Source organism: Limulus polyphemus, unplaced genomic scaffold (genome assembly GCF_000517525.1).
Source record: "Limulus polyphemus unplaced genomic scaffold, Limulus_polyphemus-2.1.2 Scaffold3483, whole genome shotgun sequence".
NCBI classification, from domain to species: domain Eukaryota; kingdom Metazoa; phylum Arthropoda; class Merostomata; order Xiphosura; family Limulidae; genus Limulus; species Limulus polyphemus.
Genome location: NW_013669093.1, coordinates 51,810 through 65,203, shown reverse-complemented (window position 1 = coordinate 65,203; position 13,394 = coordinate 51,810). Strand labels below are relative to the sequence as shown.

The 13,394-nt window shown below is 33.5% G+C and overlaps 1 protein-coding gene across 1 annotated transcript in view; it reads left to right on the top strand.

The window, feature by feature from the left end:
• The window catches only part of LOC111088282 (protein MRVI1-like), an 18,890-nt gene extending 9,536 nt beyond the window's left edge, over positions 1-9,354 (top strand). The window contains exons 6-9 of the mRNA XM_022397949.1: positions 1,240-1,380; positions 3,897-4,028; positions 4,827-5,015; positions 7,658-9,354. Coding sequence (XP_022253657.1) covers positions 1,240-1,380; positions 3,897-4,028; positions 4,827-5,015; positions 7,658-7,663 — 468 coding nt within the window. The 3' untranslated portion in view covers positions 7,664-9,354. The remainder of the gene's footprint in view (positions 1-1,239; positions 1,381-3,896; positions 4,029-4,826; positions 5,016-7,657) is intronic.
• Positions 9,355-13,394: the final 4,040 nt, after the last annotated feature.

Sequence of the window (13,394 nt, the reverse complement as noted above, 5' to 3'; positions counted from 1 at the left end):
ATTTAGGTAAGTTGTCCCAGTCATATGAGACAGATTTTCAACTGGGACTGGGACAACAAACAACTGAAACATGTCTAGGTAAGTTGTCCCAATCACATAAGGCAGATTTTCAACTGGGACAACAAACAGTTGAAACATGTCTAGGTAAGTTGTCCCAGTCACATAAGGCAGATTTTCAACTGGGACTGGGACAACAAACAGCTGGAGCATGTTTAGTTAGGTTGTCTCAGCCACGAAAGGCACATTTTCCAGTTGAGGGACAACAATCAGCTGGAGCATGTTTAGGTAAGTTGTTCCAGTCACACAAGGCAGATATTTCAGTTGAGGGACAACAAACAGCTGGGACACATGCGGGTTTTATGACCCTGAAATATGGACATTATGCCAATCTACCTGACCAATAACGTGGAATGTAGCCTCGTCTGAAAACAAAAACTTCTGTCAGGTATTTATTATCCTTATCTATCCGATATAGGATTTCGACTGCAAAATTCGTGCGCCTTTGTCCATCATCTGGTTTGAGGGCCTACAGTAATTGCACTTTGTAGGCATGCAAACGAAGTTGCTTGTGTAGAATTTTAGCAAGTTAAGTTCAAGGGATGCTTCGACGAACGGACTTCTTTGTGTTTCTAAGAAATTTCTCTTGAACACGATCAACTGTTGCATCAGATGCACTTGGATGTCCCGCTCCTTTTGTTGTAACGCACTACCAGTTGCTAAAAAAATTCAAACCAAGTTCTTATGGTTGATGTGTCTTTTTCATAAATGCATCGGAAATTTCGTTGCACTGACACGATTGATTTGGATTCAGTAAACTAAATAATTCGTTTTTACACTTTTTTCTAGCAACACTTGTAGAATGGATCTGCAATAGAGAGGAGGGAAAAAAACTTTATGAGTTGTTGATGAAGTTAAATAAAACCGAAGTGTTCTATCTATAGTATTTTTGAAGTTTTTAAGATGGGTAAGATAATTTATAGACACCCTGTTTATTGACAGACAAGAAAGAATGACGTGTTAAATTTATCAGTAACATATTGGCAGATCAAATGTTTAGATTACGCTCAATGCAAATGAAGATCATTAAGGCCTTTTTACACACCAACAAAATTATTTTGACAAACTCTTAGTTTAATCTTACGTTTAGATCAGTCACAAAGAAGGGATGTCTAGTTATAAGTACAGAGTAGAATTATTTTTAATGTTAACCATTTAAAATATTAAAGTGTTTTATTTCAGTGCAAATTTGGAAGTTTGGCATTAGCTTTTAAAACAGACAAGTTGACTCTGAGCAAAAGGCTAGACCTACAGCAGCGACAGAGAGACACAGCTGAGAAGAATGTAGAAAGTGAAATCAAAGCACTGAAAGAATCTTTAAATGTAAGCTATCATTATGGATATTGACTTGCAGAAAACACTTATAATTAATATAATAGGAATTTCATTTTTAGAAGAGTGATTTATATTGTAGTACTTTTTTTAATTCTCTTATATAAGAGAAAGTTTTAAAATATTACACTTACAAAAAACAAAAGGAAATGTGTAGAATGCACTGATTATGCACAATTTACTTATCAATACTATTATAGGCTGAAGTTATAGTGTATAGGTAACATATCAATGTATGCAGATCCCGTAAGAAATATCACTATCGCAAATTGATCGAAATTAGTTAAGTAAAAATATTCCATTGGTTATAAGTACGTTTATAAGTTGAATATAATTAATTACTCCTTATTGTGAATGTCTACTGTTTTTCATTATTATAAAAGTAAGGGCTTCTGGTTGTCATTATTGTTGCAGTTATTTACCTTTTACAGCATGGAATTCTACTGTTATGATTATGTAAAGTCTGTATGTGAAAAATACCACTATTGTGATGGTTAATACATTAATCTCAGATATTATACGAATCTATTATATTTATGACATTAAATTCTTCTAGTTAAGTAAATGTGTTAAATTACTGGTTTAATTTTTAGTTCTTATCTATTTAGGAAGCTTTCTCTGATCATAATTTTATTATAATAAAGGACGTACTTTACTATAATCGTCTGGAATCCATATATTTATATTTTTTATATTTGTATGAAGTGTTTATCGTTGTATATAATGGACTTGTATTTTATAATTGCTTAAACTCTCTATATGACTGCTTGCTCTTTGTTATGACTGTTTCAATTCTTTATGTTGTATTTAACGGATTTCTGTTTGTTATGGTTGTTTAAAGTCTTTATGTTGTGTTTAATGAATTTCTGTTTGTTATGATTGTTTAAAGTCTTTATGTTGTATTTAATGGATTTCTGATTGTTATGATTGTTTAAATGTCTTTATCTTGAATCTAATGGATTTGTGTTTCTTATGATTGTTTAAAGTCTTTATGTTAAGTCTAATGGATTTGTGTTTCTTATGATTGTTTAAAGTCTTTATCTTGTATTTAATGGATTTCTGTTTGTTATGACTGTTTAAAGTCGTTATGTTGTATTTAATGGATTTCTGATTGTTATGATTGTTTAAAGTCTTTATGTTGTATTTAATGGACTTCTGATTGTTATGATTGTTTAAAGTCTTTATGTTGAAGCTGGTGGATTTCTGTTTGTTATGATTGTTTAAAGTCTTTATGTTGTATTTAATAGATTTCTGATTGTTATGGTTATTTAAAGTCTTTATGTTGAATCTGATGGCTTTCTGTTTGTTATGATTATTTAAAGTCTTCATGTTGAATCTGATGGATTTCTTACTTATGATTATTTAAAGTCTTTATGTTGAATCTGGTGGATTTCTGTTTGTTATGGTTGTTTAAAGTCTTTATGTTGTATTTAATGGATTTCTGATTGTTATGATTATTTAAAGTCTTTATGTTGAATCTGATGGATTTCTGTTTGTTATGATTATTTAAAATCTTTATGTTGAATCTGGTGGATTTCTGTTTGTTATGATTATTTAAAATCTTTATGTTGAATCTGGTGGATTTCTTACTTATAATTCTCTAAAGTCTCTATATAACTGACTGCTCTTCATTATGACTGTTTAAGGTCTATTTATTATAACTAATGAATTTCTGTTTGTTGTAACTGTGTAAAGTCTTTATGTTGAAGACCCGGCATCACCAGGTGGTTAGGGCACTCGACTTGCATTCTGAGGGTCGCGGGTTCGAATCCCCGTCCCACCAAATATGCTTGCCCTTTCAGCCGTGGGGGCGTTATAATATGACGGTCAAGCCCACTATTCGTTAGTAAAAGAGTAGCCCAAGAGCTGGCGGTTGGTGGTGGTGACTAGCTGCCTTCCTTTCGGTCTTACACTGACAAATTTGGGATGGTTATTGCAGATAGCCCTCCTGTAGGTATGCGCAAAATTCAAGCCAAACAAAACAACTTTATATTGAATCTAATGGATTTCTGTTTTTGTTATGACTGTGTTTAGTCTTTAAGTTAAAACTAACGCATTAGATCTTTATACCACATATTATATTTTTACTTTTTCTTTTGGTGAAAAGGAAGGATCTGTAATATAATCATTAAACCGTTGGTCCACTGTATAATATCAAATGATAAATATATATTATCACACACCTCAATTAACTTAAGTTGCTATGTAGTGAGTTAAAAAGAACTAAAAACCAATGAATATTATACACATATCATCATTAATATAAATCTTTGGTTTGCTGACCCAAGCTGTACTGAGTAGCCTGGAATAGGCGAAACAGCCGTCACCAGCAGAGGGTGTGGGGAAATAAAAGAATGCATTAGGCGTCTACATCAAATATTATATTTTCAGTTTATCTTCCGTGAAATGAAAAGTAATGTGTAGTATAATATTGCATTTCTGATTGTAATGACTCACTGGTGTCTATGTCGAACCTCATAAATTTCTTTTGTTATGTTTGCTTGAAGACTCTAAATCATCAAAGTATTAGTCAGCAAGTGAGAGAATTGATTACAAAGATTCAACAACAAGTAGACGTTCTACAGCAGTCTACCTCCAGAGTATCTAGCCGAGCTGAAGTCTACGGTGCTGTACAGCAGGTATTGTTTTAACACCGGTCGTTGAATTACAATACTCGACCTAAGATATGTGATACAGTTTAGTTTAAGGCAGACGTTCTAATTGCAGCCAGTACCAGGGTATCCTGATCTTTTGAACCTTTCTGGAACTTTTGTTTTAACAGAACTATGCCACGTGTACTATTTGGCGAAAGACAGACATACAATAAAATGTGTCATATCTAGCTTTTAATGTAAGATAGATGTCAAATAAGATATGTCACATCCAACTGTTAGCGTAAGATAAATGTCAAATAAAATAGTCACCTATAACTGTTAGCGTAAGATAAATGTCAAATAAGATATGTAACCCATAACTGTTAGCGTAAAATATAGGTCAAATAAAATATGTCACATCTAACTGTTAGCGTAAGATAAATGCCAAGTATGATATGTCACCATGGGCGCTCGCAGGAAGGTACAAGGGGGTCACTTGACCCCCTGGATTTTCAAGAAGAAAAAAATTACTAGATATGTAAAATTCTTCTTCTATGTTATTGGAAAATCATAAGGTATTTGTATTTCGATTTCATAATTTTTTCAAAGTTGAGTTACTTGAACCCTCCTAATTTTATTTCTGCGAGCGCCCTTGTATGTCACCTATAACTGTTAGCGTTAGATAAATGTCAAATAAGATATGTCACATTTAACTGTTAGCGTAAGATAAATGTCAAATAAAATATGTCACATTAAACTGTTAGCGTACGATAACGTTCATTGAGATATGCTATGTTTAACATTACACCCTGCTACTCTGATTTCTCATCCTTCCTATGATAGGAAGAGAAAATGAGTCGAGCATTCGATGTTATGGTCATGTACGTAGAAAACGTAAAGCGACTTTATGAAAAAGAGCACAACGAGCTGGAAGAGGTTCGACGCTTGATGACAGAAAATCGTACCACTGGAGAAGAGAGCAAAGTACAACGACCAATCCGTTCCTCGACTGTGGCTGGTGTCCCGAAGCCTGTAAGTTTCTTACCCGACTAAACTGTTTTATTCTGTTAGATATCACGATAGTAAATAACTACAAATGTTTTACAAAAGTTCAATTACTAGTCTAATTCAACTGTGTTTAAATATACCGAGTACAGCATTCTCTGAGGTAGGGTTAGTACCCAAGAACAAATAATCTTCTGTGAAGTAGTCTTGTCAATGTCTATCACTATAAAACAGATATTATTCTGTGAAGTAGTCCTTTTCAATGTCTATAATTACAAAACAGATATTATTCTGTAAAGTAGTCTTGTCAATGTCTATAATTACAAAACAGATATTATTCTGTAAAGTAGTGTTACGTCTCCGTTTGTTAATTAACTTTCCGTAACTTCGTTCCGACGAAACTTTAGCGACACAAGTCCTTGCTTAATAAAACTGGTTTATTCTTTCCGAATATAACTTTACGATACACTTAATTTCAACAATCGCGCTAAAACAAACGCTATAACAACGAACGTGCTCAATAATACTCCCTGACTGCAGATCAATTACTCACTGTCTACACACACATTATTCTTGTCTCGTCACGTTGTCACCTCTTTTATATACCAGACTACCCTATATCTAGTAAATGCTAGAGCATTCGCCAAGGTACAGGATAGTTCTAAAAACGTGGCGTGACACTAGTCATGTGACCTCGCTGACGCAACAGTAGTCTTGTAATAATATCTGTTTTGTAATTATAGACATTGACAAGAACTACTTTACAGAATAATATCTGTTTTGTAATTATAGACATTGAAAAGGACTACTTTACAGAATAATATCTGTTTTGTAATTATAGACATTGCTGTAAAGTAGTCCTTTTCAATGTCTATAATTACAAAACAGATATTATTCTGTAAAGTAGTCCTTTTCAATGTCTATAATTACAAAACAGATAATAAGCCGTCTCCAGCCATTATTATTCTGTAAAGTAGTTCTTGTCAATGCCTATTATTACAAAACAAATATTATTCTGTAAAGTAGTCCTTTTCAATGTCTATAATTACAAAACAGATATTATTCTGTAAAGTAGTTCTTGTCAATGTCTATAATTACAAAACAGATATTATTCTGTAAAATAGTTTTGTCAATGTCTGTCGCTACAAAACAAACTTTATTCTATAAAATAGTCTTGTTAATGTCTATAACAACAAAATAAACAATCTTCTGAAAAGTAGCCTTTTCAATGTTTATAATTATAAAATAGACATTATTCTGTAAAGTAGTATTTTCAACGTCTATCACTACAAAACAAACACTCTTCCCAAGTAATACGGTGACGACGGTGATTTCGGTTTGCAGATAGCCCTTCTTTCAAATAACCTAGTTTGGTCAGTCTCCTATTCATTGTCATGTAATTCCTGTCATAAGGTGTTGCAAGATTTCTTTCGACTTTGACGTGTTAACCTGATCAAAACAAGATCACCTCAGGCGGTAGTTTTCGGCGTCTATTTGTAACTTTCCTGAAACAAACTTTCCTGTAGTACGATGACGTTTCAGGATTCTGAATACAGAACACTGGGGGTACCCTACTGTTCTGGCAATGTCCGTTTGTTTCATACCATTTCTGTAAAGTCGAACAATTTGACACCCTATAACTTCTGGCACGTGACGAGGCATAACTCTGCACCAAGTGCAGAGAAATTGTCTGAACAAAGCGTTGATCTGTTTCGTAAAATATTTTTACAAAACAGGTCTGTATGTATGTTTTGGCGAACAAATGCTCAAAACAACTTTTGTAGACTAGAATAACAACTTGTACACGTTTGTCTGATCATACGCTTCCCTCTCTGTTACCACTCGGGCATTTACTGAATAAATACTCCATGTTTGTAGACAATAACGTCAATATAGAATAGTACGAAAACATTTTAGCCAAGACTGTACATGTCCAAACCATCTCAGTCTTGCTTTTCTTGTAACTTACAGACTCCAACACAACATATACACGCGTATATAGGAGTGTTCCATCAAAAACATTTGTTACATTTTATTACTTTTAATCAGTCAAGCTAACTGACAATAAAGAATACTTCGGAAAACATGAACTTTTCTAAAAACATTGATGTACACATTTTATACTTCTGTATTTACTAAATACTTAGGAAACACAATTATAATGTAGTTGTTTTATTTTTATAGTATTTGAAAATTCGATAGCCACAAACACTGTCGGATTGAAAACTTTATGAAGCTATGTATGTATCTAAAAAGTGAAAGCCATTTTCCACCCCTAAAACCATAAAAAATTCCATCAACCTGGAGGTGTTGACAAAGCTTTCACTGTACCTCTCAGCTGATAATGTTATTGGATTAGGTTACGCGCTATAAGCATATATGTTTTAATTTTACATCTCCTAACAATGAACTAAATACTGTACCTTTCAGCTGATAATGGTATTGGGTTTGGTTACCCGCTATAAGCTTATATGTTTTCATTTAACACTCTGGCAGTATGTGTGCATCTGTAGTAACAAACTCAAATGTCTATCGACTCTATTAAAACGTTTCTTAAAAGGGTAACGGTTTAAGAACACCAGTTTGCTGACTGTTATAAGATGAATATTGTATTTATTCAATAAATGATTCTTCATGTGCATAATTATATGTTGTTTTGTCTTTTTCAGGTATGAATATATATCTTACAAAAACAGAAGAGCGGTAAACTTAAACGTTGTTTAGAAAGTTTGAACATGATTTTTGTAACTGCTGGATGTCACGTGACCATATTCTCAAGACGTGAACTTTCAAACTACTGATATTTCATTTACCCCTTATCTAACAAATAAAAGATAAAGTTATTGCACTTAGCTCTACCATTGTGCAAATTAGCGTACTGTAGTACATAGTGGAAATATACAGGGTTTGAATACACTACCTTAAAACGGTTTTGGAATCTCACCACATCGTTATAATCCATGTCGCCACGCTGCATCTGACGACTGTGCATCTTAACAATATTCCAGAAGAATAGTTTCCAGTACAAAATGTTCTTTTGTAATGTTATCATGTTGTATCACACCCCTCCTCGCTGCATGCTTTTCATAATCTGTCTAATGTACGAAGATGAAAGTTTCCCGACAACCATTTTAAAAGAATGATCACATAGAAATCCATAGGTGCTGCTTTTGGTGACTTGACTGGTACTTCTTCTTCATTAATACCCATTTCATTTTCCAACTGCTCGAGGTATGCAACGTTTGAACAAATAAGGAGTGGAAACAGCTTGTGTACACATGACATGTCGCTTTTCCAGACGGACACCCTTCGTGATTGCGTTCCATACTGCTGTCTCAAACACGTGGACCGCTTTTGCCACTGTCCTTTATGGTCGTGAATTCTCATCAATTACTAAACGCCAAATTTTGTTTACCACCGCTTGGGTACGACTTCTTGCAGGTTTCTTTTTGGATGGTTTTAGTGTTTCAAGTTGATCCACATTTTTGTTTTCTAATGTCATTAGTTAAAAGGGACATTTCGGTCTAGGATTTTATAAATCCCCGATCTGAACACGTCTTGATGATCTAAGTGTAGAAATATTTTACGTCGGAACTTCTCAAAGTGTCCAGTTTTCGGTGGCATTACACTACCTACGTTACACCAAAAATGTGTGATACACGACATTCTCTCGCCATTTCACGTCGACTGTGCATATTTAAAATCGCTTTAACATAACGTACTCAACCCTCTGTATGCTAACCACAAGTGCTTGTTTCTAACAGAAACTTTCTACGATTATTCTAACGTAACTCAAAGCTCTGGAAGGTTTTGTTTTTCAAACTATAGCTTTTTGTTTACTTTTAATTTCATTCTGATATCACAAATAGTACAGTATTAATTTTAAAATTACCGAAAATGTAATTACTTCTAAAAGTTTGTAACTGTAGAATGTTCGTTTGGTTTCAAATGTTAATTGTTTTAGCCATGTTGAAATCAAATTGCATTAAAACTAGGTATACCGGGTGGTCAAAACTTATTTTTCCTATTTTAAAATTTAATAATTAGATAACTAAGAAAAGCAACCATGTAGTTTTCAACATCTCGTCGACCAACTCAAGCAGTTTTCATTGTCATGTTTTGTTTTGTTTTCACTCCACTGAGTAGTGTTACCCCGTAAAATGTCACCCTGCAAGTAAAGGCTGAATGCATCGTTTGGTCAGTGACTGAGGTCCAGCATAATTAAAGACATCAGTGTAGGAAAGAAGTATGGGGGTATATTATGAGCTGAAATCAAATATCGGTTAGACATGCTGAGAGCCACTAATGGTGCACACGTATAAATCTTCTGATATGTAAATAAAAACTTTTTGAGTTAAGCTACAATTTGTTGAAAACTGCATGGTTGTATTTCCTTAGTTATTCAATTATTAAATTTTAAAATAGTAGAGATCTGTATATTTATATAAAACCAAATTGTTAAGGGTATTGAATGATGACTAAAGTTTTGTAAATGTCACCAGAATGTATTTGTTTAACATGTTTACGCTTTCGTACGACACCAATAATGATGCATTATATATTTTGTGCGTGTGACTCGTAGAGTGTGTTCATTTACTTTATAACAATATCTTTTCAGGCACCTTTTAAAATTCTGTTTTCAAAATGTTTACAAATAAGAGGGGAAATCGATAATTCGTCGTATGAAAATTTTAAAAAAATATTTAGAAAACTGAAACAACGTTTTTGGTATTATTGTTATAAAACATAGGCTCGTCACATTTGTTAGCCACCTGCTGACACGAGACATAACAGTAGAATAGGTGGATAATCTGAGGGTAAGTATGAGTTACTGCAGAGCATTAAACAAACACACTTGAAATATAACAACATAATATTTAGTAAGATATAAAATTATTTAAGGATTTAAATTATTATTGTTGATATTCAGGATCGAAATTGTTAGGCTGTGATGTGAATGTTATTTTATATAGTCCACTGAATTCTCAATATAGTAGATTTAGTTTTATATTATTTTAGAATAAAGGACATTTTGTGAACATACAAGTGCGTTACATCTGATATTGTAATGGAATTGAATGATTCATCAGTAAGACGATGTTGATCAGTTTGAACATACTCTTCTTCTTCTTGTAAGTTCTCATCAAATATTTAACAATTTCTCGTGACAATCTCTATAGTGAAGTACTACATTAACCAGAATCTATATTAACACTCGAAGTTTGAGAACATTTACAATATGTATATTTTATAAGTAGAAATTCCTGTCATGCATTGAACAAACACCAAAAAAGGAGTTTACTTATAGAAAAGGCTTAGCTACATGATGAAAAAACGTTTAAGAGCAGTCTCCCAGTTACCATGAATAACATTTTTTTTCAATAATGAAAAACGATTTCTAGTCCCAACGAAATTTGCTTTGGAATCGAACTTAAACATATATCAGAAATATATATATATATATATATATATATATCTGTTAGTAGCTCACTTGGAAGAGCTACGGAACTAAAGGAATGGACTTCAATTGGAACAGCAGCCTCGTCTGTAGTCAGCATTACTCAACCCGATTCACACTCGGATTGTTGTCGGAGGACAGGAGGCTTGTGACATCATAGCTAAATTTATTACATACCGTGCTACAATAATGGTTTCATAAGGGGCCGCCAGATAGCTCAATAATAGTTCCTTGTAAACGAACTAGAGGGCAAAGTGACAGTCCCATATCATGGATACGGCTGGAATTTATTTTATTGATATTTTGGGATTTGATTTATTTTATCTATTTGATTATAAATAGATGATAAAATGATGATGTACTTCTTCAATCAAACATAAAAACGAGTTAACGTGATTAGTACCATAATTATTGTTGAATAATTCACTCATTGGGAAGTGGCTCATTGTATGATTAGAAAAATAAGCCATATTGAACTTATTCTGAAACATTTTTACAACATCGTCATTATATTTATCAGAATTTTATTGTTAAGTTTCTATGAAGTAATTTTATTTAAATATCTATTTGTACACAAATAAGAGAGGGCGTGGCTAGTGTTTAGTATGCTAGGCTGTGAATTGGGAGGTCTAAGGTTTGAGTTTCAACATGTCACTGACACGTTCAACAATTTCATCTGTAATACTGCTGTTTATTTAAGTGAAGATGTGTATTCAGCGGATGTTGTTTCAGATTTTCATCTTTCTCACCAGCAGTTCTAAATTAGGAACCTCTGTTTTGTTTTTTAAGTGAGAGAAGCCAGTAACAGTGAGCCACCGCTAAGAAGCCCAGGTAATTACTAAGACATTTTCCAGGTTATGACAGAAGGAAAGTTGATAGTCTAAGTGAGAAATATTCATTCGAGCATGAACTTGGAAACCTGTCACATTCTAGCTTCATCAATTGAATAATAAACTCCCATTTTCTATCAGAATAGATATAAGCACTAGATAAGTAATGGCCAACACTGCTACACTAACATAAATTACAGGTGGGAGAGAGAGCCTGGTAACTTGCGTCAATCTAACATAAATTACAGGTAGGAGAGAGCCTGGTAACTTGAGTCAATCTAACATAAATTACAGGTAGGAGAGAGCCTGGTAACTTGAGTCAATCTAACATAAATTACAGGTAGGAGAGAGCCTGGTAACTTGAGTCAATCTAACATAAATTACAGGTAGGAGAGAGCCTGGTAACTTATAACTGGAACTTATAATATTTCAGCTATGACACGATCACTATAATAGGCCATTGCCATTGACCATACCCTCTCGGTTCAAGTGGTGCAGGTCAAGGGGGAAATAATTAACACAGTTTTTCTAAAAACCGATATATCATCAGTCATATAGACATATTACGCATTCTATTGTGAGTGTTTTGACACATTTTCCACATGTTACCCATTTTGTAAACATACAACTTTAATTTTATTCTTTGGAGATTAAATTTATCTTTATCTTTTTTGAAGAACGAGAAATGAATAGATTGGTCAGTCATACTAAAAGATAAATTGAGTAGAAATTTGATGCCTTTTTTTACAGATAAAATTCTAGGCACTAGCTTGCTAAAATTGGAATTTGTTAGCGGTTACCCTATTAAATGCCATTAGTATTAAGGAGTTTTGTTTCTTTGTTTAAGGCTTTTCACACAAAACTACTCAAACGGCTATCAGCGCATAGTGTTCAGCGAGCGGTAGTGACGGTAATATAAAGTGTGTGTTTTGTTATCGAGATTGCAAACGTATTGACTGTGGAAATTCTGTGTATTGCAAAGGTTGTATCGAGAAAGAATAAACTAGTTTTAATTAAGAAAGAACTTCTATCCCTGAAGTTTCTCGGAAAGTATTTCTACGGGAAATTAACTAACAAGCAGATACGCAACATAACTATATAATTTTATTAAAACCAGTTCTACAGTTAACAAGAGAACGAGTAATTAATCTCGATGGATAGAATGTCAATGAAGTTTTTCTGTTAACTAGATCAGGCTAACTGAAAAGATTGATCATTGATTGTTTTACAATTTACCTCAAACTAAACCAGGGCTATATACACACATCCATCCATAAATTTTGAACTGAGAGAGTAGAGGGAAGGTACATAATCATAACACTCACCATCAACCCTTAGGTTACTCTTATCTGACCACGAGAAAATGCCTTATTATGATAACATAAAATTCACCTGAAAAAATAAACGATGTTGAGATTTATAGAAATAAAAATGATCCAAGTAAGTATCATAAAAGTATCTGCTCAAAATATTGTTACGTCTCCGTTTGTTAATTGATTTTCCGTAAATTCGTTCCGACGAAACTTTAGCGACACAAGTCCTTACTTAATAAAACTGGTTTATTCTTTCCGAATATAACTTTACGATACACTTATTTTCAACAATCGCGCTAAAACAAACGCTATATCAACGAACGTCAACAATACTTCTGACTGCAGTTCAATTACTCACTATCTACACACACACATTATTATCCCGTCACGTTGTCACCCTCTTTTATATACCAGACCACCCTATATCTAGCAAATGCTAGAGCATTCGCCAAGGTACAGAATAGTTCCAGAAACGTGGCGTCATACCAGTCATGTGACTTTGCTGACGCAACACTGCCCCTTCCTTAGTATTGTTCGTTCCCGAACAATAACCACATACAATAAACCAATAACAATTAACAATAACTTAATTAAATGTACAGAATTACAAACACAAAATTACAATTCAACAAAGTCTCTTAATTTTACTCGACGTATCTTCTTCCGTACTGGTCTCCGTCTTGTTGGCTTCTGCTTCATGTGGAGTTCATCTGCTTCATCATTAAATGTCCTATCATCGGTAACAGTCACATCCGTGGTAGTAACTTCACCAAGAGCTTCACCGTTTTCCTTCTCAAAACTGAGT